Source organism: Salvia hispanica, chromosome 4, assembly GCF_023119035.1.
Source record: "Salvia hispanica cultivar TCC Black 2014 chromosome 4, UniMelb_Shisp_WGS_1.0, whole genome shotgun sequence".
Classification (NCBI taxonomy): domain Eukaryota; kingdom Viridiplantae; phylum Streptophyta; class Magnoliopsida; order Lamiales; family Lamiaceae; genus Salvia; species Salvia hispanica.
In genome coordinates, this window is record NC_062968.1 from 51,000,628 (window position 1) to 51,021,694 (window position 21,067).

General features: G+C 38.8%; 5 protein-coding genes across 5 annotated transcripts in view; 4 read left to right on the forward strand and 1 right to left on the reverse strand.

The window, feature by feature from the left end:
- The window catches only part of LOC125221349, a 4,009-nt gene extending 1,448 nt beyond the window's left edge, over window positions 1-2,561 (forward strand). The window contains exon 3 of the mRNA XM_048123472.1: window positions 2,553-2,561. Coding sequence (XP_047979429.1) covers window positions 2,553-2,561 — 9 coding nt within the window. The remainder of the gene's footprint in view (window positions 1-2,552) is intronic.
- Window positions 2,562-2,874: 313 nt separating this feature from the next.
- LOC125222277 (protein kinase STUNTED-like) lies at window positions 2,875-6,642 on the forward strand. Its single transcript, XM_048124800.1, has 10 exons — window positions 2,875-3,258; window positions 3,430-3,527; window positions 3,792-4,032; window positions 4,125-4,805; window positions 4,900-5,148; window positions 5,233-5,396; window positions 5,490-5,569; window positions 5,643-5,790; window positions 5,873-6,022; window positions 6,107-6,642. The coding sequence occupies exons 1-10, from the start codon at window positions 3,111-3,113 to the stop codon at window positions 6,386-6,388; spliced, it is 2,241 nt and encodes a 746-aa protein (XP_047980757.1). The 5' UTR covers window positions 2,875-3,110; the 3' UTR covers window positions 6,389-6,642.
- A 5,393-nt stretch (window positions 6,643-12,035) lies between these two features.
- On the forward strand, window positions 12,036-15,804 carry LOC125222278 (zinc finger CCCH domain-containing protein 7). Its single transcript, XM_048124801.1, is given in 10 exon segments — window positions 12,036-13,072; window positions 13,199-13,349; window positions 13,427-13,520; window positions 13,660-13,731; window positions 14,152-14,242; window positions 14,396-14,519; window positions 14,521-14,667; window positions 14,756-14,798; window positions 14,879-14,982; window positions 15,301-15,804. Coding segments are annotated over 10 exon segments (1,164 nt in total). The 5' UTR covers window positions 12,036-13,046; the 3' UTR covers window positions 15,613-15,804.
- A 635-nt stretch (window positions 15,805-16,439) lies between these two features.
- Window positions 16,440-17,814, forward strand: LOC125222543 (BTB/POZ domain-containing protein At4g08455-like). Its single transcript, XM_048125214.1, has 2 exons — window positions 16,440-16,881; window positions 17,209-17,814. The coding sequence occupies exons 1-2, from the start codon at window positions 16,462-16,464 to the stop codon at window positions 17,680-17,682; spliced, it is 894 nt and encodes a 297-aa protein (XP_047981171.1). The 5' UTR covers window positions 16,440-16,461; the 3' UTR covers window positions 17,683-17,814.
- On the reverse strand, window positions 17,762-20,817 carry LOC125222542 (probable methyltransferase PMT10). The gene is made up of 8 exons (XM_048125213.1): window positions 20,031-20,817; window positions 19,547-19,690; window positions 19,200-19,470; window positions 18,979-19,089; window positions 18,733-18,892; window positions 18,403-18,660; window positions 18,118-18,318; window positions 17,762-18,045 (listed from the first exon to the last, which is right to left on the reverse strand). The coding sequence occupies exons 1-8, from the start codon at window positions 20,580-20,582 to the stop codon at window positions 17,847-17,849; spliced, it is 1,896 nt and encodes a 631-aa protein (XP_047981170.1). The 5' UTR covers window positions 20,583-20,817; the 3' UTR covers window positions 17,762-17,846.
- Between the last annotated feature and the right edge of the window lie 250 nt (window positions 20,818-21,067).

Here is a 21,067-nt window from a genome sequence, read left to right on the forward strand (position 1 = left end):
GTTTGGACAATTTGGTCTTTTTATACTTTTAACATTTTGATATTATTTCAAAATTAGATTTAATTTTACAAAATTAAATTTTAAATTTTAATTTTTAAATATCAATAATTTTTTAAATTATAAAAATTATTAAATAACAAAAATTAATAGTCATAATCAATATTTGATAGTGTCTAATATTTAATCAATAAGGTATGATAACGCCTTAGTTTTAATCAATATTTATTAGCTTTAATCATAAATCAATCATATAACACGATTTATTCTGAAATAAATATGCATCTAATGTAAGACTAATATAATTTTCGTTTATTAATTTGAAAACAATCAAAATTTACTAGAAAATTTCAACAAATACTCCTATATAAAATTTTTAGTAGGATCCAATTTTTAATCAACTTCAGAGCATCCACAATAGTGGACTAGCACACGGACTAGCGCGCTGACTAGTCGCTAGTCCGTGTGCTAGTCCACTATTGTGGGCGGCGAGCGGGTGAAGGACGTCCCAAGAGGACGAGAGGTCGTCCGTCGTAAAAGGCGGACGTCCGTCTCCTTGTCCGTCTCGTCCGCTATTGTGGGCTGGCGACGGACAAGAGGTAGGACGTCCCATTTTTTTATTTTTTAAATTTTTTTATTTATACTCAATATTTACAATTCATTGCACTTCATTTTTTGTATATTTGATAAACACCAACAATTAAAATGAATTAATCGTATTTTTTAATTTATTTATTGGCTAGGGCGTCGGCTAGTCCTAGTGCTAGTCCACTATTGTGTAGTGGGATGTCCTAGTGACGTGGCAGAAGGTGTTTTTGGGAAGTCCTACCGTGGGAAAGTCCTTCCTATTGTGGATGCTCTCATAATATTCAATCACAAGCAATTATAACAACCGAACGAAGACTTAATAGAATAGCTCTTATTTTTTCCATTATGATTAATATTATTTTTCTGTATTTTTTCAATTCATCTGAATATTATATTTAATAATAAAAATTAAGAGTTTTATCAATATTTATAGTGTCCATGAATTAATAATTTTAATTAAAAAAATTTATTGATATTTAAAAATTAAAATTTAAAATTTAATTTTATAAAATTAAATCTAATATTGAAATAAAGAAACAAAGTGAAGGATGACAAAAAAGAAGAAGAATGATAATTTTGAAATAATATCAGATTTAGTACATAACTGACCCTAAACCCTAAAATAGTAGTATCAGATTTAAAATGTTAAAAGTGTAAAAAGACCAAATTGCCCAAACCCCCCAAAAGGATGTTTTCGACCTAAAACAGTGAAAAATGACCATTTTCGAGATAAACCCTTAGTTTAGGGATGTCTGGCGATATTTTAAAAGTCCAGGGACTATGGACGAGATAAACACATTGTTCAAAGACCATTTTTGTAGTTTACTCTTTTTTAAATTATAAAAAAATTGAAACAAACCAAAATTTAACAATAACATGCTATCGAATTAGCATCAGGTTGACCTCTGAAAAAATACTCCATCCGTCCTACAAAGTTTATCCCAGATTAATCCGATACGGATTTTAAGAAATTGTTTAACTTTGTATTAAATGGAATTGTGTAGTGGTAAGGCTCTCATATTGAGGAGATTAGGGGTGTAATTTAATACTCCTTCCGTCCGCGAATAGAAGTCTCATTCCTATCCGGCACGGGTTTTAAAAAATGTTAAGAAAAATGAGTAGAAGAAAGTTAATGGAATATGAGTACCACTTGTATATATAAATTTTAAATGATATATGAGTGGAGTAAGTTAGTGAAATGTGAAGTCTCGTTACCATTTATAGTAATCATGAATCGGGACTCCTATATATAGATGAACCAAAATAGAAAAATGAGACTCCTATTTACGGACCGAAAGAATATCTATTTTTGGTAAGATTTTAAATAGAATAAATTTTGTGGGACAGACGAACGAGGTAGTAAGCAAAATCTATCAAAAAAAAAAATGTGACCAGATGGGTGACGTGTAAAGAGAGCCATGCCACGCGTGTGCGTTTGGTTGGTGTATCACGTGAGGAGTATGGGATGGTCGGTGAATCTCAGTCATCTTCCATGGTCCACATTTTTATGAAATCATTTCTATTTTTCCAGTTAAGAAATTGGAGATTACGATTCTTGTTGTAATTTTAGAAAAACAAAAAAGAATACTACTAAACCTTATTAATTACATTAGCGTAATGTAATCATTTTCTCAAATAATATTCCATAATTTAGTGGTTATTAATTCGTTTATTCATGAAATTTAATTTTGTACATTTTCAAATCATAAATGCACCCCATACTTATACATCAGTTAATACACTCCAAAGAGTTTGGTATTGATAACTTTGATTTTTTATGATGGGCTAAATAGTACTCTTTCTCATTCAATATTATTGATAACACCGATTTTAATAAAATACTGTAGTAAGTGGAGTATTTATTTAGTGGGAAAATTGTATTTTGAGTAAAAGTTTTGTTAAAAAAATTGAATGTCATTTATGGTCATGGATGTCTAATGAGTAATTGTTGCAATTTTTATGGACAGAGCAAGTAGGAGCAGTAGTATAATATTGAGCGACTTTTTTTGAATAAAATATTGAATAATTGGATCAAAGTTAATTAGGTACAAAATAAATAAATAATTATGTTGGCGTGCTCAACCAAATAGGGGTATTAAATTTAATCAAAATTCAACTCTCCATGAGATTTAGTAGCCACATTTGGATTTCATTTTTATTTAATTAATTAATGCATCGGCTGTTGAATTGGAATTTTTATCACCATCTTTAAAAAAAATAAAAATCAATAGATTTAAATCTAAATTCTTTCTACTGACTTCAATAGAATGAGTGAGTATTTAATAATGCAAAACAAGAGAGAGTTGAAGGCCGAAAAGCAGAGCAGTGTACATAACCATAGAAGCAGACGACTTCCTGACATCCGACATTTGCTCAATTCTTGAAAAACAAACCAAAAAACTTCTCCTAATTTCAGTTACAAACATTTAACCACCCAAAAGAACCCACCTTTCCACATATACATAACTCCCTTCTCTCTCTCTCTCTCCATGAGGCTGAGAGCTTAATCTTCAGACTCTACTCAGATGGTGGTTGAAGAGTGCTCCGGCGGCCGCACGGTGGTTGTTGGCGTCAAGCTCGACTCATACAGCAGAGAGCTTCTCACGTGGGCCCTCGTTAAGGTCGCTCACGCTGGTGATCGCGTCATCGCCCTTCATGTCCTCAAGAACAACGGTGTGTTTTTGTTCGTGGGATCATTTTTTACTGACCAATATGTGAATTGGGAGATCACGGGCGTATAAAAATGCAGTCTTGGATTGAAGTTCAAACAATTTGATCCCTTTTTTTGCATCCCTTTTTGTAGTTTGTGAAATTTGATTGATTTTGTGAAGTGGGTTTGTGCAGAAATTGTTGATCGTGATGGAAAGTCATCCCTTCTCTCCCTGGTTAAAGCCTTTGATTCAATTCTTGAAGTTTACGAAGGATTCTGTAATTTAAAGCAGGTAAACTGTTTGTTAATATTACTGTTTTACTATTTCCTTTTCTCATTTATTTTACTTTCTGGTAGATTCTTGAAATGTGGTTCTTCATTATTACTCACTAATTTTAGTGATGTTTCTTTTTCAAAAACTGTCGGTGGATCTAAGCTGCTAGCCTCAAGAATTTATTACAGTTTCATTTATGACAATTACTATGACTTACCTCAAGAATAAGTTTCCTTTGCATTGTTTGAGATAAAAGTTGGTAATCTGTTGCTAATACTGTAGGTTGATCTCAAACTAAAGATATGCAGAGGCTCATCGATTCAAAAAATCCTTGTTCGAGAAGCTAAATCTTACTATGCATCCGAGGTTATAGTAGGAACGGCTCACACGGCTCGTTCTTCAGCATCTGTAGCTAAATACTGCGCCAAGAAACTCTCAAAGGAATGCTCTGTGCTGGCTGTTAACAATGGCAAGATTGTGTTTCACCGTGAATCCAGTTTCGCGTCTCGTGTTAGTGTCATAGGTAGTTTTTTTTTCTTTTTCATGATTGTGTGCTAAAAAAATTCTGTCAGACAGGTTTGCTCATTCTGTTGCCTTTGATCTTGACTTGTACAGAGCTCGAACACAATCGTAGAAATGGTTTACTTACTGCTCTGCAAAGATCATTCAGCAAGAACATCAAAGTGCTCAATGAAGGTGGCGATCCTATTAAGCCAATGCTCACATGGGGAGAAGGTGTCTGCGGTAAACCAGATTCCGTTGAGCAGAAATGCTCGATTTGCACGCCAGATTCGCTGACATGGCATGAGCCGTGCAAGGGGCCAGCTGAGGAGCCTTCGAAGGATGAAGGTAAGAAGGAGAGGGATTCTTCGATGGCGATTGTTCCAGTGAAGAAGGCCGATGTCGTTGCATCTGGCACGGTCTCACTCTTGTTGAGGGGATTGTCTGAGGTGAAGCCTGGTTGGCCACTTCTTCGTCGTGCCATGGTTTGTAACACGAGTTCTTCACAGATTCAGCAAGTGAGGCAGATCTCCGTGGTTCAGTGGGCGTTGAGGCTACCGAGTAGATATTGTTTGTATATCGAGAATCTGTCTAGGAAAGACTATGACTCCTCAAATCATCAACTAGATGAAGAAACTGGTGCAATTGTTCCTGTTGGGAATGAGGCCGCAACTGTTCCATCGAGCTCAAGGTCCTTGCCGGAGGAGCTGGAGGGCCTTCACGAGAAGTACTCCGCCACGTGCAGACTGTTCAAGTTCAAGGAGCTTGAATTAGCTACCTCCAACTTCAGACAAGGTTTTCTTTTCTTTTTTTTGGCTGAATTTGATTTGAATATGTTGTTATGGTTCGTTTTTCGCTTGACTGTGTAGTTGTATCCGTGAAATTCTAGGGAATATGATAGGTAAAGGAGGCAGTAGTCAGGTCTATCGAGGTTGCCTTCCGGACGGGAAGGAGCTTGCCGTGAAGATCCTTAAGCCATCCGAGAATGCTTTGAAGGAGTTTGTCCTAGAAATCGAGATCATCACCGCGATACATCACAAAAACATCATCTCACTCTTTGGATTCTGTTTTGAGGACAATCAGCTTCTCTTGGTGTATGATTTCCTATCAAGAGGAAGCCTTGAAGAAAATCTTCATGGTATATTTCATATACCAAAATTGGTCTTATGTGGGTATGAATCTTGGTTTTGTTACCTAACAGAATCGACTTTTGAAAAACTAGGCGATAAAAAGGATCCACTATCATTCGGGTGGAACGAGAGATACAGGGTCGCTATAGGCGTTGCTGAGGCTTTAGATTATCTCCACAGCAGAGAAGGGCAGCCTGTGATCCACAGGGATGTTAAGTCATCAAACATACTCCTATTCGATGATTTCGAGCCTCAGGTGATAATTGATATCAGCTACATACTTATTTTATTTCATGTACTACTACTTATGTATCCATCACTCACCAATTCTATTTGATCACATTCTCAGCTTTCAGATTTTGGGCTTGCTAAATGGGCATCGCCGAATTTGACTCACATAACGTGCACAGACGTTGCTGGCACTTTCGGGTTAGTAACTCTTTTTCTGCTCAGCATTCTTGGATTGGAGAAACAGTGTGACTCATCATGTTGTTCTGCTCAGATATTTGGCTCCTGAGTATTTCATGTATGGGAAGGTAAACGAGAAGGTAGACGTCTACGCCTATGGAGTAGTTCTTCTCGAGCTTCTCTCGGGGAGGAAACCGATAAGCAGCAACTGTCAAAAAGGGCAAGAGAGCCTTGTTATGTGGGTATGTATGTTCTTTGTGCTTGTTTGGATGTGATGGACAGTCTTATTCATCTTTGATAGCATTCTTCTTGCTGATTTGACAGGCGAAGCCTATTCTAACCTCGGACAAGTTCACTACGTTGCTTGATCCGAACCTAGGAAGCAACTATGATCATGATCAAGTGGAGAGGATGCTTCTAGCTGCATCTCTTTGCATCAGACGTGCACCACGAGCTCGGCCTCAAATGAGCCAAGTAAGTCATTTCTAGCCTTTCTCATCACATCCATTATTTGACTCACTCCAAGATGAGATTTCCACTCAACATTCTTGTGGACAGGTTTTGAAGCTTCTCCGGGGCGATCCTGAGGTCGTGAAGTGGGCTAGACTGCAAGTGAACGCCTCTGAGGGGCCGGTGCACATAGAAGCTAGCAACTCCGTGGAAGGGCCGGATGCAATAGAGGATGAAATCATGTCACGGACGAACCTGCAATCCCATCTCAACCTTGCAATGCTCGGCGTGGAGGAGGATGACTCGCTCTCCCTAAGCAGCATCGAGCATAGCGTTTCCTTGGAAGATTATCTACGGGGCAGGTGGAGTCGCTCTTCGAGCTTCGACTAGCCGTGTTGTGTGGTTGTGTGTTGGCATTTGTTAGTGATGGTGAATGTGGGGTTGGATGAGAGGTTTATTTGTAGGTCTGTCCTCCTCCTTCCCTTAGTATAGCTGTGAGAGTGTGAAGCCATTCTTTTTTGTTTGGTTGTTTTTCAGAATAATTAGGTCTTTATTCAGCATAAAATGATGTATTTTGGCTGTTGAAGCCTCCCATCAAAGTGTACTTATATAGTGATTACATTATAATAATGTTGTCATATTCATGGCGCTCTTCTTCAAATCAGATACTAGTACTCCATGTGCTTACTGAGTCTGAAGATAAGGTGAATTAATTAATTTATATTTAAAATTCAATCATGATAATTAATTTAATTTAAATTAATTTAGTTTAGCCTCAAATTTTCATCTTCTTATTTTGATTTAGATTTATTAAGAGAATTTTTGTACGATTATAATCTAAACTTAAATATAAACTAGTACTAATATACATCAAATATAGAGTTAAAATATCTATTTTATTATGAGTAAAAACCAAAATTGGTCATGAATATATGACCAATGTTTTTGGTCATAAATATTATTTTTTGGATTTTTTGGTCATGAACATATGGAAATTTGATCATTTTGGTCCTTCTCAACAGTTCCGTTCAAAACTAACGGTCAACGGATTTAATACCGATTTTGACTAAATTAAACTTTTAATTATGATTTTTTACTCCCTAATTAATTTCCTAATTATTTTTATAAATATTCTTTTAAAATTAGAATTAAATAATAACTTCAATTCATCTTCTTTCTTCCTCTCATCTTTCATCTTCTTCCTTCCTCTTCCTCTCAAGCCCTGAATATGGAGGGACTTTCAACAAAATATCACAATGTCAGGATTAAATCCGTTGACCGTTAGTTTTTAACGGAAATGTTGTCGGATGACCAAAATGATCAAATTTCCATATGTTCAGGACCAAAAAATCCAAAAAATAATGTTTAGAACCAAAAACGTAAAATAAACATATATTCAGGACAAATTTTGGCCTTTACTCTTTTATTATTTAGCCTACCATAACATGACAAATTCTACCAAGCTACCAAACAATGCCTTAAGTTTGAATAGGAGTATACAGTCATTTTTACTCCTCACTGTAGTAGTATATTTTTACAATCCCTAAAGCAAATCTATTTTTACATAAGGATATTGAATTATTTCTTGCCAAGATCTTTAAAAGGAAATGATATAATTTCCCATAACATACCTAGATATATTTATTTGAATCAAATTTTCATACTCTAACTGACGAAATAGAAAACTAAAATAATGGATAAATCCCAAAAACAAGATATTATTGGATTATTTACATGATACAGAAAAAAGTTTAATAATTTTAATTTTCCGCCGCCTAATTTGAATAATTCAAAAAAAAAAAAAGGATATTGGCATCTAATATCACGAAACTTTCAAAAAGTTGAGTTTTTTCCCACGAACTTTAAAATTGGCAAATAATATCACGAACTTTACCTTGGGTTTGTTTTTTCCCACGAATGAAAAAATTCATGTTATTTTAATATATTGAAGAACAATTTTTGAGGGTGTGCTTCAAGAAAAACCATCTTCAAATATAGAAAAATTTGAAACTTTCGAAATTGTTGTCGAGAAATTACGAAAAAAAAATCGGTATCATAGTATTATTTGTGGGAATTTTTTCATTCGTGGGAAAAAACAAACACGTGATAAAGTTCGTGATATTATTTGTCAATTTTAAAGTTCATGGGAAAAATCCAACTTTTTGAAAGTTTCGTGATATTAGATGCCAATATCCCAAAAAAGAATACCCATATTTGTAGCTCACGCAAAATCCGACCAATCGCCGCCGCGCAATGGATCTTCCCCCGCCGCCCCCTAGCTTCCGCCCCCATCACCACCACCACCTCAGGTATGTAAACGTCCTCCGCCATCCCGATTTCACCCCCCAACCCTATCCCCACCACCTCCCCCCACCGCCGCCTCCATCAGATACCCGTTCATTGAATATTACCACCCTATTGAAACCCTATTACCACCCAACCCTTCTTCCGCCCCCACCTCCGAGAGAAAACACACCCTTGCGAATTGTTCATAATTATCCCAGGAGAAATCCTGTCTACGAAAATGAAAATTGTACTCGAGGTCGCGTTGATGATATACGTGAATTGCCTGAAAATTGGAATCGAGATTTGCGTTGGGGTGCCACGGGAGTTCATAGAAAGGCTCCCGAGGCTGATAGATGATATCGTGATGTAATTCCTGAAAATTTTGAGTTGTACAGAAAGAGGGATGATGGCAATTGGCAGGATATTGTTAGAGTTTGTATACTAGAAATCACGTTTCGAGTGATTGAATACTGTAAAACTCTTATTTTATTTTCCAATAAATAAAACAGATTATTTTTGTCATAATGTTGTTATGTTTTACATTTAATGGATGTTAATGGTTCAATTTAATTAGTAAAAAGTAAATTGGATGAGCCCATATCCAAAACCTTCCATAGATCCCTGTCTGGGCCCAAAAGGAACTTAATATAAATAGGAGAATAAAGGAGACAGAAAACAACAATTTCTCATCATTGTAATTTTCGAAAATCCCTTCTCCAGCTGAGGAGATTTTCGAATTCCTCTCCTATTCCGAAAAAGGATTTCTTACTCGTCTTCTTTATTTAAGTCCTAGTATTCTAGTAAGATCAGCCCACACTGATATTGGGATACGGTTCGGGAACCAGAGAGAAGATTTGTGGTTTAGTACTCAAAGCATCACGTGGAGAAGAAGCTCAATTCTTTGGAGAATTAATTAGGTCCCTTAGAAAAGCATGTTTTAGGTTTCAATATTCTTAAAGCATGATTGATTCAAGTTATGAGCATGATACATGTGATAATTACGCGAATAGCTTTTGTCTAAATAATCTGCTAAATAGATCTGATTATTATGTGATTGATTTATTCTCGCACACTTCCGCTGCCAGCACCTTCATATATGTGATAGTGGTCTTAGTGATTGGGGTTCTGACTTGGACAGAAGGGGGGACTATTATGAGAGGAGTTGGGATAGTGGTAGGAGTGATCGGAATCGTGACTTGTACAGGGAGTGTGATTATGATGAGAGGAGATGGGATAGTCGAATGGTTACGAACGGCCGGAGTTGTGATTTGTACAGGAATCCTAGTTTTGATGATGAGAGACGGGACTCTAGTAGGTCCTCTGGAGTTTTGTCTCGACTGGGAAACAGGCAGCCAGAACTTTCTGAGAATGATCTAAGGTTTGGTCGGGTTTTGTCTCGACTTGGAAACAAGCCACCAGAATATGCTGAGGATGATCTGAGTTTTGGTGGAGTTTTGTCTCGATTGGGAAGCAGGCAACCAGAATTTGCTGATAATATTTCCAGTTTGGGTAGATTTAGTGGTAGGTTAGGGACTGGGGTTAGTAATGGGGGGTTAATTTGGCCTGATAAGAAGAAGAGATTGCAGAAAAAGGATACATTATAGGAGTCAATTAGGAAAAATGCATAGCAGGCACGATGGAGTTTTAAAATCTCAGCACTTTGCAAATGAGTCTGGTATATGTAGTTTCAAGGTCGAGGGAAAAGGGTCTGCGAAGACAGGGATGAGAATGGAAGTTAAGAGAGAGAGGGAGCAGAGTCCTATGGAGCTTGCGATTTCATTTAAGTCAAATGCTCTGTTGGCAAAGGCTATTGAGGTGCCATCTCATCCAGCTACTGAATCAAGAGATTCTACAGCCAACCAGGATATTGTTTCAGATTACTAATTTGTATCTCAGGAAACTTCACCAGAGCATATTGATAAAGGAGGAACAAATCAGCCTTTGCTTGGAGCTTATTCACGAATGGAAAGAGATTATCATGCGATCAAAGTTGATGCTTGTAAACCCTTGGTTCCTAAGAGGAAGAGGAAAAGGAAAAATGAGCAATTTGAACACAAAACCTGCACTGAAGAGGAATGGGAACACTTTGAGCACAAGATCTACATCGTCATATGTGATCCGTAGTGTTATTACTCGGTGTTCTGGCCATGTGGAGGGATTGCTAACTACTACTGAGAATGCTGACCATGTGCACCAGTTGAGAGCTGATGGGGTTGCACAGCAGGAACATGAGAACTTTTTATCTCAAGAAAATGCTGGTTGTGGAGACAGTTTGAGTTTCAATAAGGATGTGAACATTTCCAACAAATATGTACATGATAAAGCTTCTGTATGTGATGCAGATAGGGATGCAATCAAGCCCGTTAACCTATATATTAAAGTTGGTAGTGATACGGAAGATGAAGTTAGTGAACATCCTAATCTAGGCGAGACAATGCAAATGGAAAAGGATGCTGTCATCTCTGGTTTAGAATTTAAAGATGCTAACTCAGAGGACATTCTCCTAAGCCATGCTGATACAGCCCAAGTGATGTTAGATGCAAATCATTTCAGAAGTTTAGAAGGTGCTGCTGTTACAAAATGTCCAAATGTTGCTTCTGAGGAGACTTCACCTGAGTTTGAAGCATCCTATTCTGATAATGTGGGAACTGATCAATCACATAACATTTACTCTGTTGAAGGATATCCCAAGATGATAAGTGGCGGAGAAGCTGGATTATCTATTGATAATTTATCCCCCAAGGTGATAAGTGACAAAGAAACTTGTGTATCTGTTGGCCACTCATCCAAGGTTATTAGTAAGAGGAAACGTAAAGGCTCTCAGGTGGGTCTTTCTGGTACAAAGACCAATGTGAATGTCGAAACAGTTAGAATCATTGATGATGGAATTACAAGGTGTTTGCCAGAGGGTATTGTTACTGCTATGGATGGTCACTTTCTTGTTGAGAAAGATGGATGCAAGGATGTTCTATGCATATCAAAGAAAGTTAAAGGTTTACAAGAAGGCCCCTCTGCAGCTGAAATTTCAGACTTAGAGGTTCAATTTAATGCAAATGGCTCATTCCTGGGCCACCGTAAAAAGCAGAAACTTTCCAGCCCAAGATCAAGTCTCTCCTATATTTCTGAGGATGATACAATTACAGATGGGTTCAGTAAGATGCCAATTCTTGAGCAGCATCCCACCAGGCCATCTAATTTGCTAGCTGAGCAAAGTGGGGATACTTCATCAGCATCCATAACCATCACACAGTGCCGGACCACTGATGTGCGAGGTGGTGTTAGTATTAATGACTTAAATTTTGCAAATCATGATGAGAATCTGGTAGAGGGAGACAGTTTACTAGGGAGTGATGATCTGGGTTTAATTGCTAGTGGCATATCATGTTTTGATAGAAATGGTCCCAGTGTTTCTGATTCTGGAGATGAATCGTTAGCATCTAGCTTTGACATGCAATCTTGCATGTCTTCTCCTGAAGGGCTGCATGTTTACTTGGATTCATGTATTTCGGGAAACACTAGGACATCAGCCAGCCTATCAGATACTGAAATGATTCGTCACAGTGAGAAAATCTCCAACAAAAAGCATGTGTTTGCTGATCCAAAAACCAGTTCTCTTGGGAAATGTTTAGAGGCAGCTGTAAACAAATCACAATCTAATCCTGGCATTCCACAATCTCTACATAAGGATACCAGTCAAGTGGTCAAAAAACTTTATCCAGTACATGGTAAACTAACTTGGCGTAAGGACCAGGCTCCTTCAGCTGTTACTAAAGTTTTGCCTATGAATCATCCTTTAAATTTTAGTAATACAAGGAAATTGCATTCTTTTCATACTACAAAATCAAGGACGTGGTGTCGAACTGTTGACCCTACTGCCGCAGTTACGGAACCTAATGCAACAAAAGAGGCCAGACCTTTGGAGAGTTCATATATACGGAAAGGTAATAGTCTAGTGAGGAAACATGTCCCATCAAATGACGCTTCACTTGGATTTCCTGGTTCGAGTTCCTCAGTTTATCGGCTAAGTCCTTGCCCCAACACTAAAAAGAATGACCTGGCATCTCAGTACAAGATTGGTGATGCAGATGCGTTAACTCTGAAGAGAGCAGGGCAGGTAAACACTTCTGAAACTACAAAAGCACTGACCCAAAATTGTAATAGAAACTTATTAAGTTGCTCTCCTTGCAACTCGGAAGAGCCTATTCCCGAGAGTAATCCTCACAGCAATGATTGTCCTCCCAAAAGTTTAGATGTCATGGAGGAGAGGATATAGTCATCTCCAGCCCCTGAATGTCGAACTGATTCAGTCATCAACTCAGATTGCCAAAGTACAGCTGCAGAGGGGAACTCTGGGAAGAAGGTTATCTATGTCAAGAGAAGATCTTATCAATTGGTTGCGACTTCTAATTCTGATGATATATCTATATTAGGGGCGGATAATAGCCAATCACGATTATCTGAGGGTTACTACAAAAATAGGGAAAACCAACTTTTCAGAGCATCACCAGAAAATGATGTCAAAAGAGCGAATGAAAACCCTACCGCGTCTAGACTGGTGTCTCGCTCAATTATTCCTAAAATTTATACCAGAAGGCAATCTGGTTTTGCCAAGAACTGCAGATCTTCAAAGTTGGTATTTGTGTGGAAATTACATGATAAACAGGCTTCAGAAAAGCAAAATAATTCTTTGGGAACTCGAAAAGTCTGGCCGCGATTATTTTCCCCTAAAGGAGCTGCTTATTGGAGAAGTCTTATATTGGGTATGAAACCGTCCCATTCCAACATCAGGTATGTGATTATCTTCTGCATCTCCTCTTTTTTATTGTTGGAACTGCAATACCTTTTCTTCTTTCTGAGCTGGTCGGAACTAAACTAATATGCATCTGTATATCTTTCTTCATCCGAGTTGTGTAGCCAAAAACTGCTGGTGTCAAGAAAGGGAGGTGCAATTTACACTAGATCAACACATGGATATTCTCTTAGGATGTCGAAAGTGTTAAGTGTTGGTGGCTCTAGTTTAAAGTGGTCGAAATCAATTGAAATGAACTCGAGGAAAGCCGAGGAGGTTTGTTGAGCACAAGTACTCATCGATATTCAACTTAAATCATGTACGTAAGTATGCTATATTTGCTTTATTAACAGGAAGCTACAAAAGCTGTTGTTGCTGCTGAGAAGAGGAAAAAGGAAGAAAATGGTACTGTTCACATTGCTTCAAAGAGTAGAAATCATGTTTCTCGTAAGTGGGTTCCTAGTGTAAAGATGCATCCAGGTATGCCGCTCTGCAATCCTGGTGTGGCATTTAAAAAAAAAATTACTTATTAATATTCCCCAAGTGTATATAACACTTCATGTGCATTTTTGGATCACGTAAACAGGTGAACGAATATTTCGTATTGGTTCAGATTGATACAAAATGGATCCAACAAGGACTCTTCAAAGGATCACAGGTGGCTTTATATGCCTTTTCATTAGCTTCTCTGTTATTTGTGTTGGCCAATTTGTCATATATTCTTCTAGATCGTGTAGATTAAGCAGCCTACTCTTTCCATTTTTGCAAATATATTTGCAGTTATTTCATGAAATCGTTTATATGTATTCAATTTTTTACGATTGGGTCCTTGTTCTTCTATGTTTCATGAGCATTTTCATTATTTGAATGCTATGTATGATTTACTGTAACTTTGGAGCAACTACTCTGATCAACTGCCTCTGTAGAGTCATATATCATTGGTTTTTAGTTCTTTTACCATTGAATATGAGAACTAATCCGGTTTTTCTTGTGTTTCACAGTGATAAGATCATCACTATAGCCATTACTTTGTAGAAATCTAATCAACAGCTCTCGGCTCTTCTTGCATAACTTGCAGATAATGAATCATCATCATCAGTAACTTCTCAGTCAAAAAAGAATGTTAAGAGATCTTATATCCCCAGGAGATTATTGATCGGCAATGAAGAGTAAGTTCTCTTGCATGACTCTGCTTCAGGAATCTTGTGCTTTTAAATTGAAGAAGTCCTTTATAAGTTTACATTTTTTTAATTTTTACTAGCAATGGAGATACAGTACACAAACAGGCTTTGAGCACTTTTGATATCTTGAATTTTGTTTAGATATGTTCGAATTGGAAATGGTAACCAGCTGGTTAGAGATCCAAAGAAACGTGTCCGTGTCCTTGCAAGCGAGAAAGTTCGCTGGAGTTTAAGAACTGCCCGATTGCGATTGGCTAGAAAGAGTAAAATATTGCCAGTTCTTCACTAGATTTGGAAAATGCAACAAGGATGATGGGAAGTGTCCGTACATCCATGATCCCTCTAAAATAGTAGTTTGCACGAAATTCCTGACTGGTTCATGCACCAATAGCACCTGCAAATTGACGCACAAGGTAAGAAGTGATTTTTGTCTTATTGTTCTCACTTCTCAGTGTATGGTATTCTCTGTGTATTTATGCAATGACATTATTTTTGGTGTAGGTTATCCCTGAGAGGATGCAAGATTGTTCATATTTTCTGAAAGGTACTGAGTGGTGCATATTTTGGTTGTTGTTGGTCTTGGTCTAAGATCAACAATCTAGTATCTCATTCTTGTTTTTGCAGGTTCGTGCTCCAATGACGATTGTCCTTATAGACATGTACATGTCAATCCTGATTCAAGTGTTTGTGAAAATTTTCTCACAGGCTACTGTGCTGATGGCAATGAGGTATTGCTTGTCTTCGCTTCTATGTACTCAAGTTTGAATGATAACGATTTCTTTTGTGTTTTGCTATTCTACAAGAGGTGTTCGTTTCAGAAAACACGAGAATGACAACCTTTGCTTATTGCATTAGTTTCAACTTTCAAATATAACTTCTCTTCTATCCCTTTTGTCTTCTTGCTGCGTTTTCCCTGTTAAAAAGTCCATCCTCAAAGCTAGAGAGCTGGATCTTGAAGACAGCAAAAGCCACCACCATATTACATTCATGGCACGCGATATTTTAAGACGCAGCACGCGCTAGTGATCGTGTTTCTGAACTTGCAGTGCCAGAAGAAACACACCTACGTCTTCCCTGCTTTTGAAGCAACTGGAGTGTGTCCTCAAGCATCGACGTGCAGGCTACACCATCCAAAAAAGAAGACAGAAATGAAACCAACTATCGAGCAAAAGGTTGTAAGAGGCCGCTACTTTGATGGGGGACTAGTAGGAGTTGATGACTGGAGCTCAGCATCAGCAGCAGTAGCAGCACCAGTAGAGAAGCTCTCCGCAAAAGGTAAGGATGACATAGTTGTGCATGAAGGACAATTCCCAGATTATATTAGCTTAGAAGTCAGCGATAGTGAACTAACTATGTGATGATCATGGTGTCGAATCGATATAGCGTGTCGTACTTATATATATTCATCTCCAGCCATTGGCAGCCGGGAGACGAACAACATAGTTGTAGAGGTGCAGGCTATGTTCATGATATGTAATCTATACTTGTAGATTTTTTTACCGTTTGTAGTCACAGTTTAATGGTTTAGGTATAGGATTTTGTAAGAACAATTTGTGAAATGAAATTTGAAATTAGTTCAAGCTGTTTGTTATTTTTGAAGTTGCTTGTGATATTCTTATAACACACAAAAACAATTATCCTTATCCTCAGACACAAAATGATGACACAACTTCGAGAGATAGAGAGAGAAGAACAGAAGCATCACAGGATTAAACATTGCTGCTGCCACCTCAACAACCAGAAGTAGAACAAGAGACGACGAAAGCGGACAAATGAGACGAGGAAGCAGCCGGGAGGTAATCCGTCCAGAGACGTGCGAATTTGACCAGATGCATATTACTCTTTTTTATCCGAAAAATAGTCCAATTTTGCTCGTGTTATGATCATCAAAATTAATCCACTTCTATTTAAGAATATTTTTTTTACTATAAGTTAGACTATTAATCATGAGTCACATTATCCAATAATATTACTCCAATTAGTTTTTTATCATAATTTATCAATTTTGAATTAAAAGTCCTGATTCTAAACATTATTTTTAGAGGAGGAGAGTGTATAAGGAACTACTGAAGTTTAATTTCACAATATAAATCTTGCGCAACTAGAAAGCGACTTTTAGAGTCGCTAATAATTAAATCCGCATATAAAAGGCCCACAATAACCACTAACTACTTAATTGGAAAAAGAAAAAAAAGAACACGCACACAATGAGGCGGAGCCACCAGCGGAGGCGGCGGTTCTCCTCCGATTCCGACGCGGATTTCGAAGAGGAAGAGGAAGAGGACGAAGAAGAAGACGGCGACGAAGCGTCTTCCTCGGCGGCGGCGCGGCGGCGGTTGAGGATGATGAAGTGCCTGTCGTGTAAGGAGGACTACGGCGATCGCAGCGCCGGCACGTGCCGTGAGTGCTACGAGGAGGCCGGCGAGACGGAGGAGGAACACAAGCGAGAGATCGAGGAACTCAAGTCCAAGGTCAATTTCCTCCGTCTCCTCTGTTCCACCTCCAACTCCGCAGCTAGGGCCAACACCCCCTGCTTCTCCGACGTCGTTTTGGTCGCCTGTGGCTCGCCGGATTCCCCTGATATGCTCTGCAACTCCCCCTCCATCCCCGCCCATCGCGCTGTTTTGGTACATTACACCTCTGCTTCCCAGTCTCTCCTACAGTTATAATTCTATATCAGCTCAAATTTTTAAATCCGCTATAATATCCATTATCTCGATCAAACCGTGATGCTACATCAATTAATTGTTCGATCGTTCTCGTGCTTAATCATTTCTACATTAGGTAATTTTTTCAATCCAGTATAGACTGTGTAGTGTACAGATTATCTCGATCTAATTAAACCAAACAAGTGTAGTTTTTAGCATTTTTATCGATCAATCCGTGATGCTACAGCAATTCATTGTTCAATTGTTTGGTAGCTGCTTATTCCTAGTATGTGGATTGCTACACAGGCAAGTCGATCGCCGGTATTTAGGGCAATGCTGGAAAACGAGATGGAGGAGAGGCTGAGCGGGACAATCAAGATGAATGACGTCTCATACGATGCGCTCCGGGCATTCGTGAACTATCTCTACACCGCAGAAGCTTGCCTTGACGAGAACATGGCCTGCGATCTCTTGATTTTGGCTGAGAAATACCAAGTGAAGCACCTCATGACCTACTGCGAGAAATATCTCATGTCCAGACTCAACTGGGAGAATTCCCTCCCTTACTACGCCTTCGCCCACCAGCACTGCGCCAAGACCCTGCTAGACTCCGCCCTCTCCCTCGTCCTTGACCACATGGATAAGGTCACCAAGCGGGACGAGTATGCCGAGCTGGTCGACAAGGATCCCCGTGTTGTCGTTGACATCTACGAAGCCTATCTCTCCAAGCAGATCAACACTGCTGCCACTAAAGATTCAACATCCAAGGCCCCTTCGTAGCTGTGAGTGCTCTATTGCACTTTGCTTTGGGATCAATTGCAAGAAACATTCCATTGAACATGTTGGGTGTATTTATGTGTGCGACAAAACTTACATTTAGATATAAATGATAATGGCATTATCTTTTATGCATATTCCCTTGCCTAAAAAATTGTGTGTTCATCTTACAACCGCTTCTCACAAGCTAAAAGCTTCCAGCTTGAATGAGGCCCCTCTCCGGAGTCGAACATGAAGGGCACCCATCCTACTGCCTTTGCGATTTCTTCGAGTTGTTCAATCACAACAGTGGTATCGCGTATGTAAACGCGCCCGCCTGGTCTGAGGATCCGGTCCATCTCCAGCATTATGTTGGTTATGTTACATCTGGGAGAAGAGACGTGATCATTATGTTTTACTGAGAGCTGTATATGAATTTAAGTCTGAAAAATTTCTTACCTCCTCTGTTCTACAGAGAAGAGGCCTACTGCATTCAACAGATCGTATGTTCTTGGATACGTGGGGAATGGCTCACACCAGTCATGCATTACGCCTATTAAACCACGGTCATATATCAAAGGCAGCGTATTGGGACTGCTAACTGGGACGACATTCATGACCCAGCTGCTGAACTGGAAATCCACCAAAGCTGCTGCATATCTATATTGCAGGACAATGCCGTTCATCATAGTTGAAACGGAACCCTAGTTCTTGAAATGAAGAGAGACAGAGAGAGAGGATTACCCTCCATATCCAGCTTTCATGTCCATGACATTCCGCAGGTTCATCTGATTGAGGTGGAAAGCACCAACATATCCACTTACGATTTCATTCGTATATTTTGAATCTGCTTTGTAGAGTTCCTTCCTAGATTTCTCAGCATCCATTTGTATGGTGAATAGCCTGTCTGGTGGGCTGTGGAGGCGGGCAGGCCAGTCAGAAGTATTAGTTCCATAGCCATTTTCAGGCAAGCGCGTGATGCAAGCCTTCACCTCCGTGTCCCTGAAACCTAAACACGTTACCTGAATCCTACATAACTCAAACTAGGAGATGTATCTTAGAAAAATATGCTACCATATATCTTCTGGATCGTCATCAGTGTTGCATAGTGACGGCTGTGCATTAGGATCTCGATTGAGATAGCAACTATTGTTTAGAGGCTTCTGCCAAATGGCGATATACTCTTCCTTATTGACTAGTTCCCAACAAATGTTTCTGGTGAGATCCTCCATTGCTGTGAAAACACAAGATTATCATTCTAACATTGGATAACAGTAAATGAAACAAGTGGTCGAGAATTGAATAGCCAAGATTGGCTACCTCTCCACTGTCCCCCAAGTTCGTGCTCGGACTTGTAAATGGGCTCCGCTTCCCACACGAAGTATCCTCCCCCTCTAAGTAGGCGATTTGCCTCAAGTAGCAAAATCCCACCTTAATCACACAATAAACATCAGATTCTGATCAGAAGTCAGAACAAACAACACCTAATTCAGTTTCACTCTTTTGCTGTAATCTCACACCAAGATTTTGTTGAAGCATACCATTAACAGTCCAATTAACTCCACACCTAGAGCAATGAACCAAGTCGAATGCTTGGCTTGGGTAAGGCAACCGGCGCCTTCCAAATGCAGCTATCATGGCAGGTACGCCTCTCTCTAATGCAAGTTCGATCTGGTTATGATGAACATCTCTTGGAGCTATTGACAGAGTTGTTACGTTCCATTCCAGTAGGTAGGCCCCAAAACTCGCAAGTCCAGAGCTGATATCCAAAGCAACTCGTGTATGATGGCCAAATGCAATCTCGGGAACCATCTGTATCACATGCTTCAGAGATCAATCTAAAGCAAACAGAACTTAAACCTAAAGGGGAATGAAGACAGAAGAAAACCTTGGATATCTGATCCAAGTATTTATTCGTGCCACGGATAAATTGAGGCCCATCTCCTGGAAATACAAGCTTGTCATCTTTTCTCAACACTGCATCTTTGTTCTCCCTATCCACAAGCGTATGAGGTATGTTGTCGAACCAGACCTGCACTAACGTTATCATATATATGCAGTTATCTTCATTTTGAAGAACATCAACCCTCCAAATTAGGATCAAAATCTGCCTTCCACCTCATTGCTCACTAGCTACTGCTACAAACTAGTTATTGAACAAGAATCTCACAAATTCTGTACTACTTATGGTTACTTTAAGAATTCGTTCTATGTTGTGATCCTACTCACTAGAAATTTCTGCCTATTAATTTATGCCATTAAGAGCCTAATCTAATCTACATACAACTCAAAACACTTCTTTCCCCATCACAATGAGATCAAATCCAAGAAACCAAAAATTTGGAACAAAAAAAAAATCTAGAAAGTTGTACCTCATCCCTGCTTTTCGGCCATGGAATGTGAAGCTTGTACCCTTTAGGCCTTGGCACCAAACAACCCAATCCTTTCCCCTTCTCAGACATATTCAGCTGGAAATCACTATCCACATCGTCGAAACCAGGAACATAATCACTCATATTCATCTCACAAATACTAAATTTGTCAACTCTAACTACTTTTCTCTCTCCCCTCTCATCACTGGTGTTGGCCACCGCCACTATGCTCTCTATCAGCCCTTCATCGAATTCCCCAACTACAAAATCCTCTGTCATCATTCCCAGCTCATTTATGATCCCTGTTCTCTCCAGCACCGGCCTCTCCGCCTCCTCCACAGTAGGAGGTGGTGCTAAAGGGGTGGTTTCAGCAGCTGGAGTGGTGTTGGAGAAAGAGAGCTGTTGATTGTGGGGTGTGGGAATGGTGTATGCAGAGAAGCATTTGAATACAACGAAGAGAGAGAAGGATAGGAGTGAGAAAGATACGATCTTTGTGAAGGTTGAGAGATTGGTGGAGTGGGGTGATGATGAGCTTGTGTTCATGGACTTCATTTTTGAGTGTTTATGGATTTTGTTGATGCAGAAAAATGGCAGAATGAGATTTTGATGAGAGGAGAAGGGTTTTGAGATTCACGTCACGTAGCCGAAAAGCGATGATAATTGATATGCAAGTTATTTATGTTATGCACACTTATTTATGTTAATACTTTAATTTAGTTTGACTCTATATTGGAGTAAGATTATAGATCGAATCAACACAAATAATAGTAACTATTTACACATATTATGTAAGAACACTGGAACTATTAACATGAAAGTACATCTTTTTAATTGGACTTATCATGGTGTTATGTTCATACGCACACAATATTATGCAGTACTCCATTATTATTGTCTTATTGACGTTGGACAATAATGGGAAGTGGGAACACTTCAAAAGTCACAAGCATTTTATTACTCCTAATTTTTTTACTTCATCCATCTAATCTCACTCTAAGGGACCGATAGATTGTCATGACTAATTATCATGAGATAAT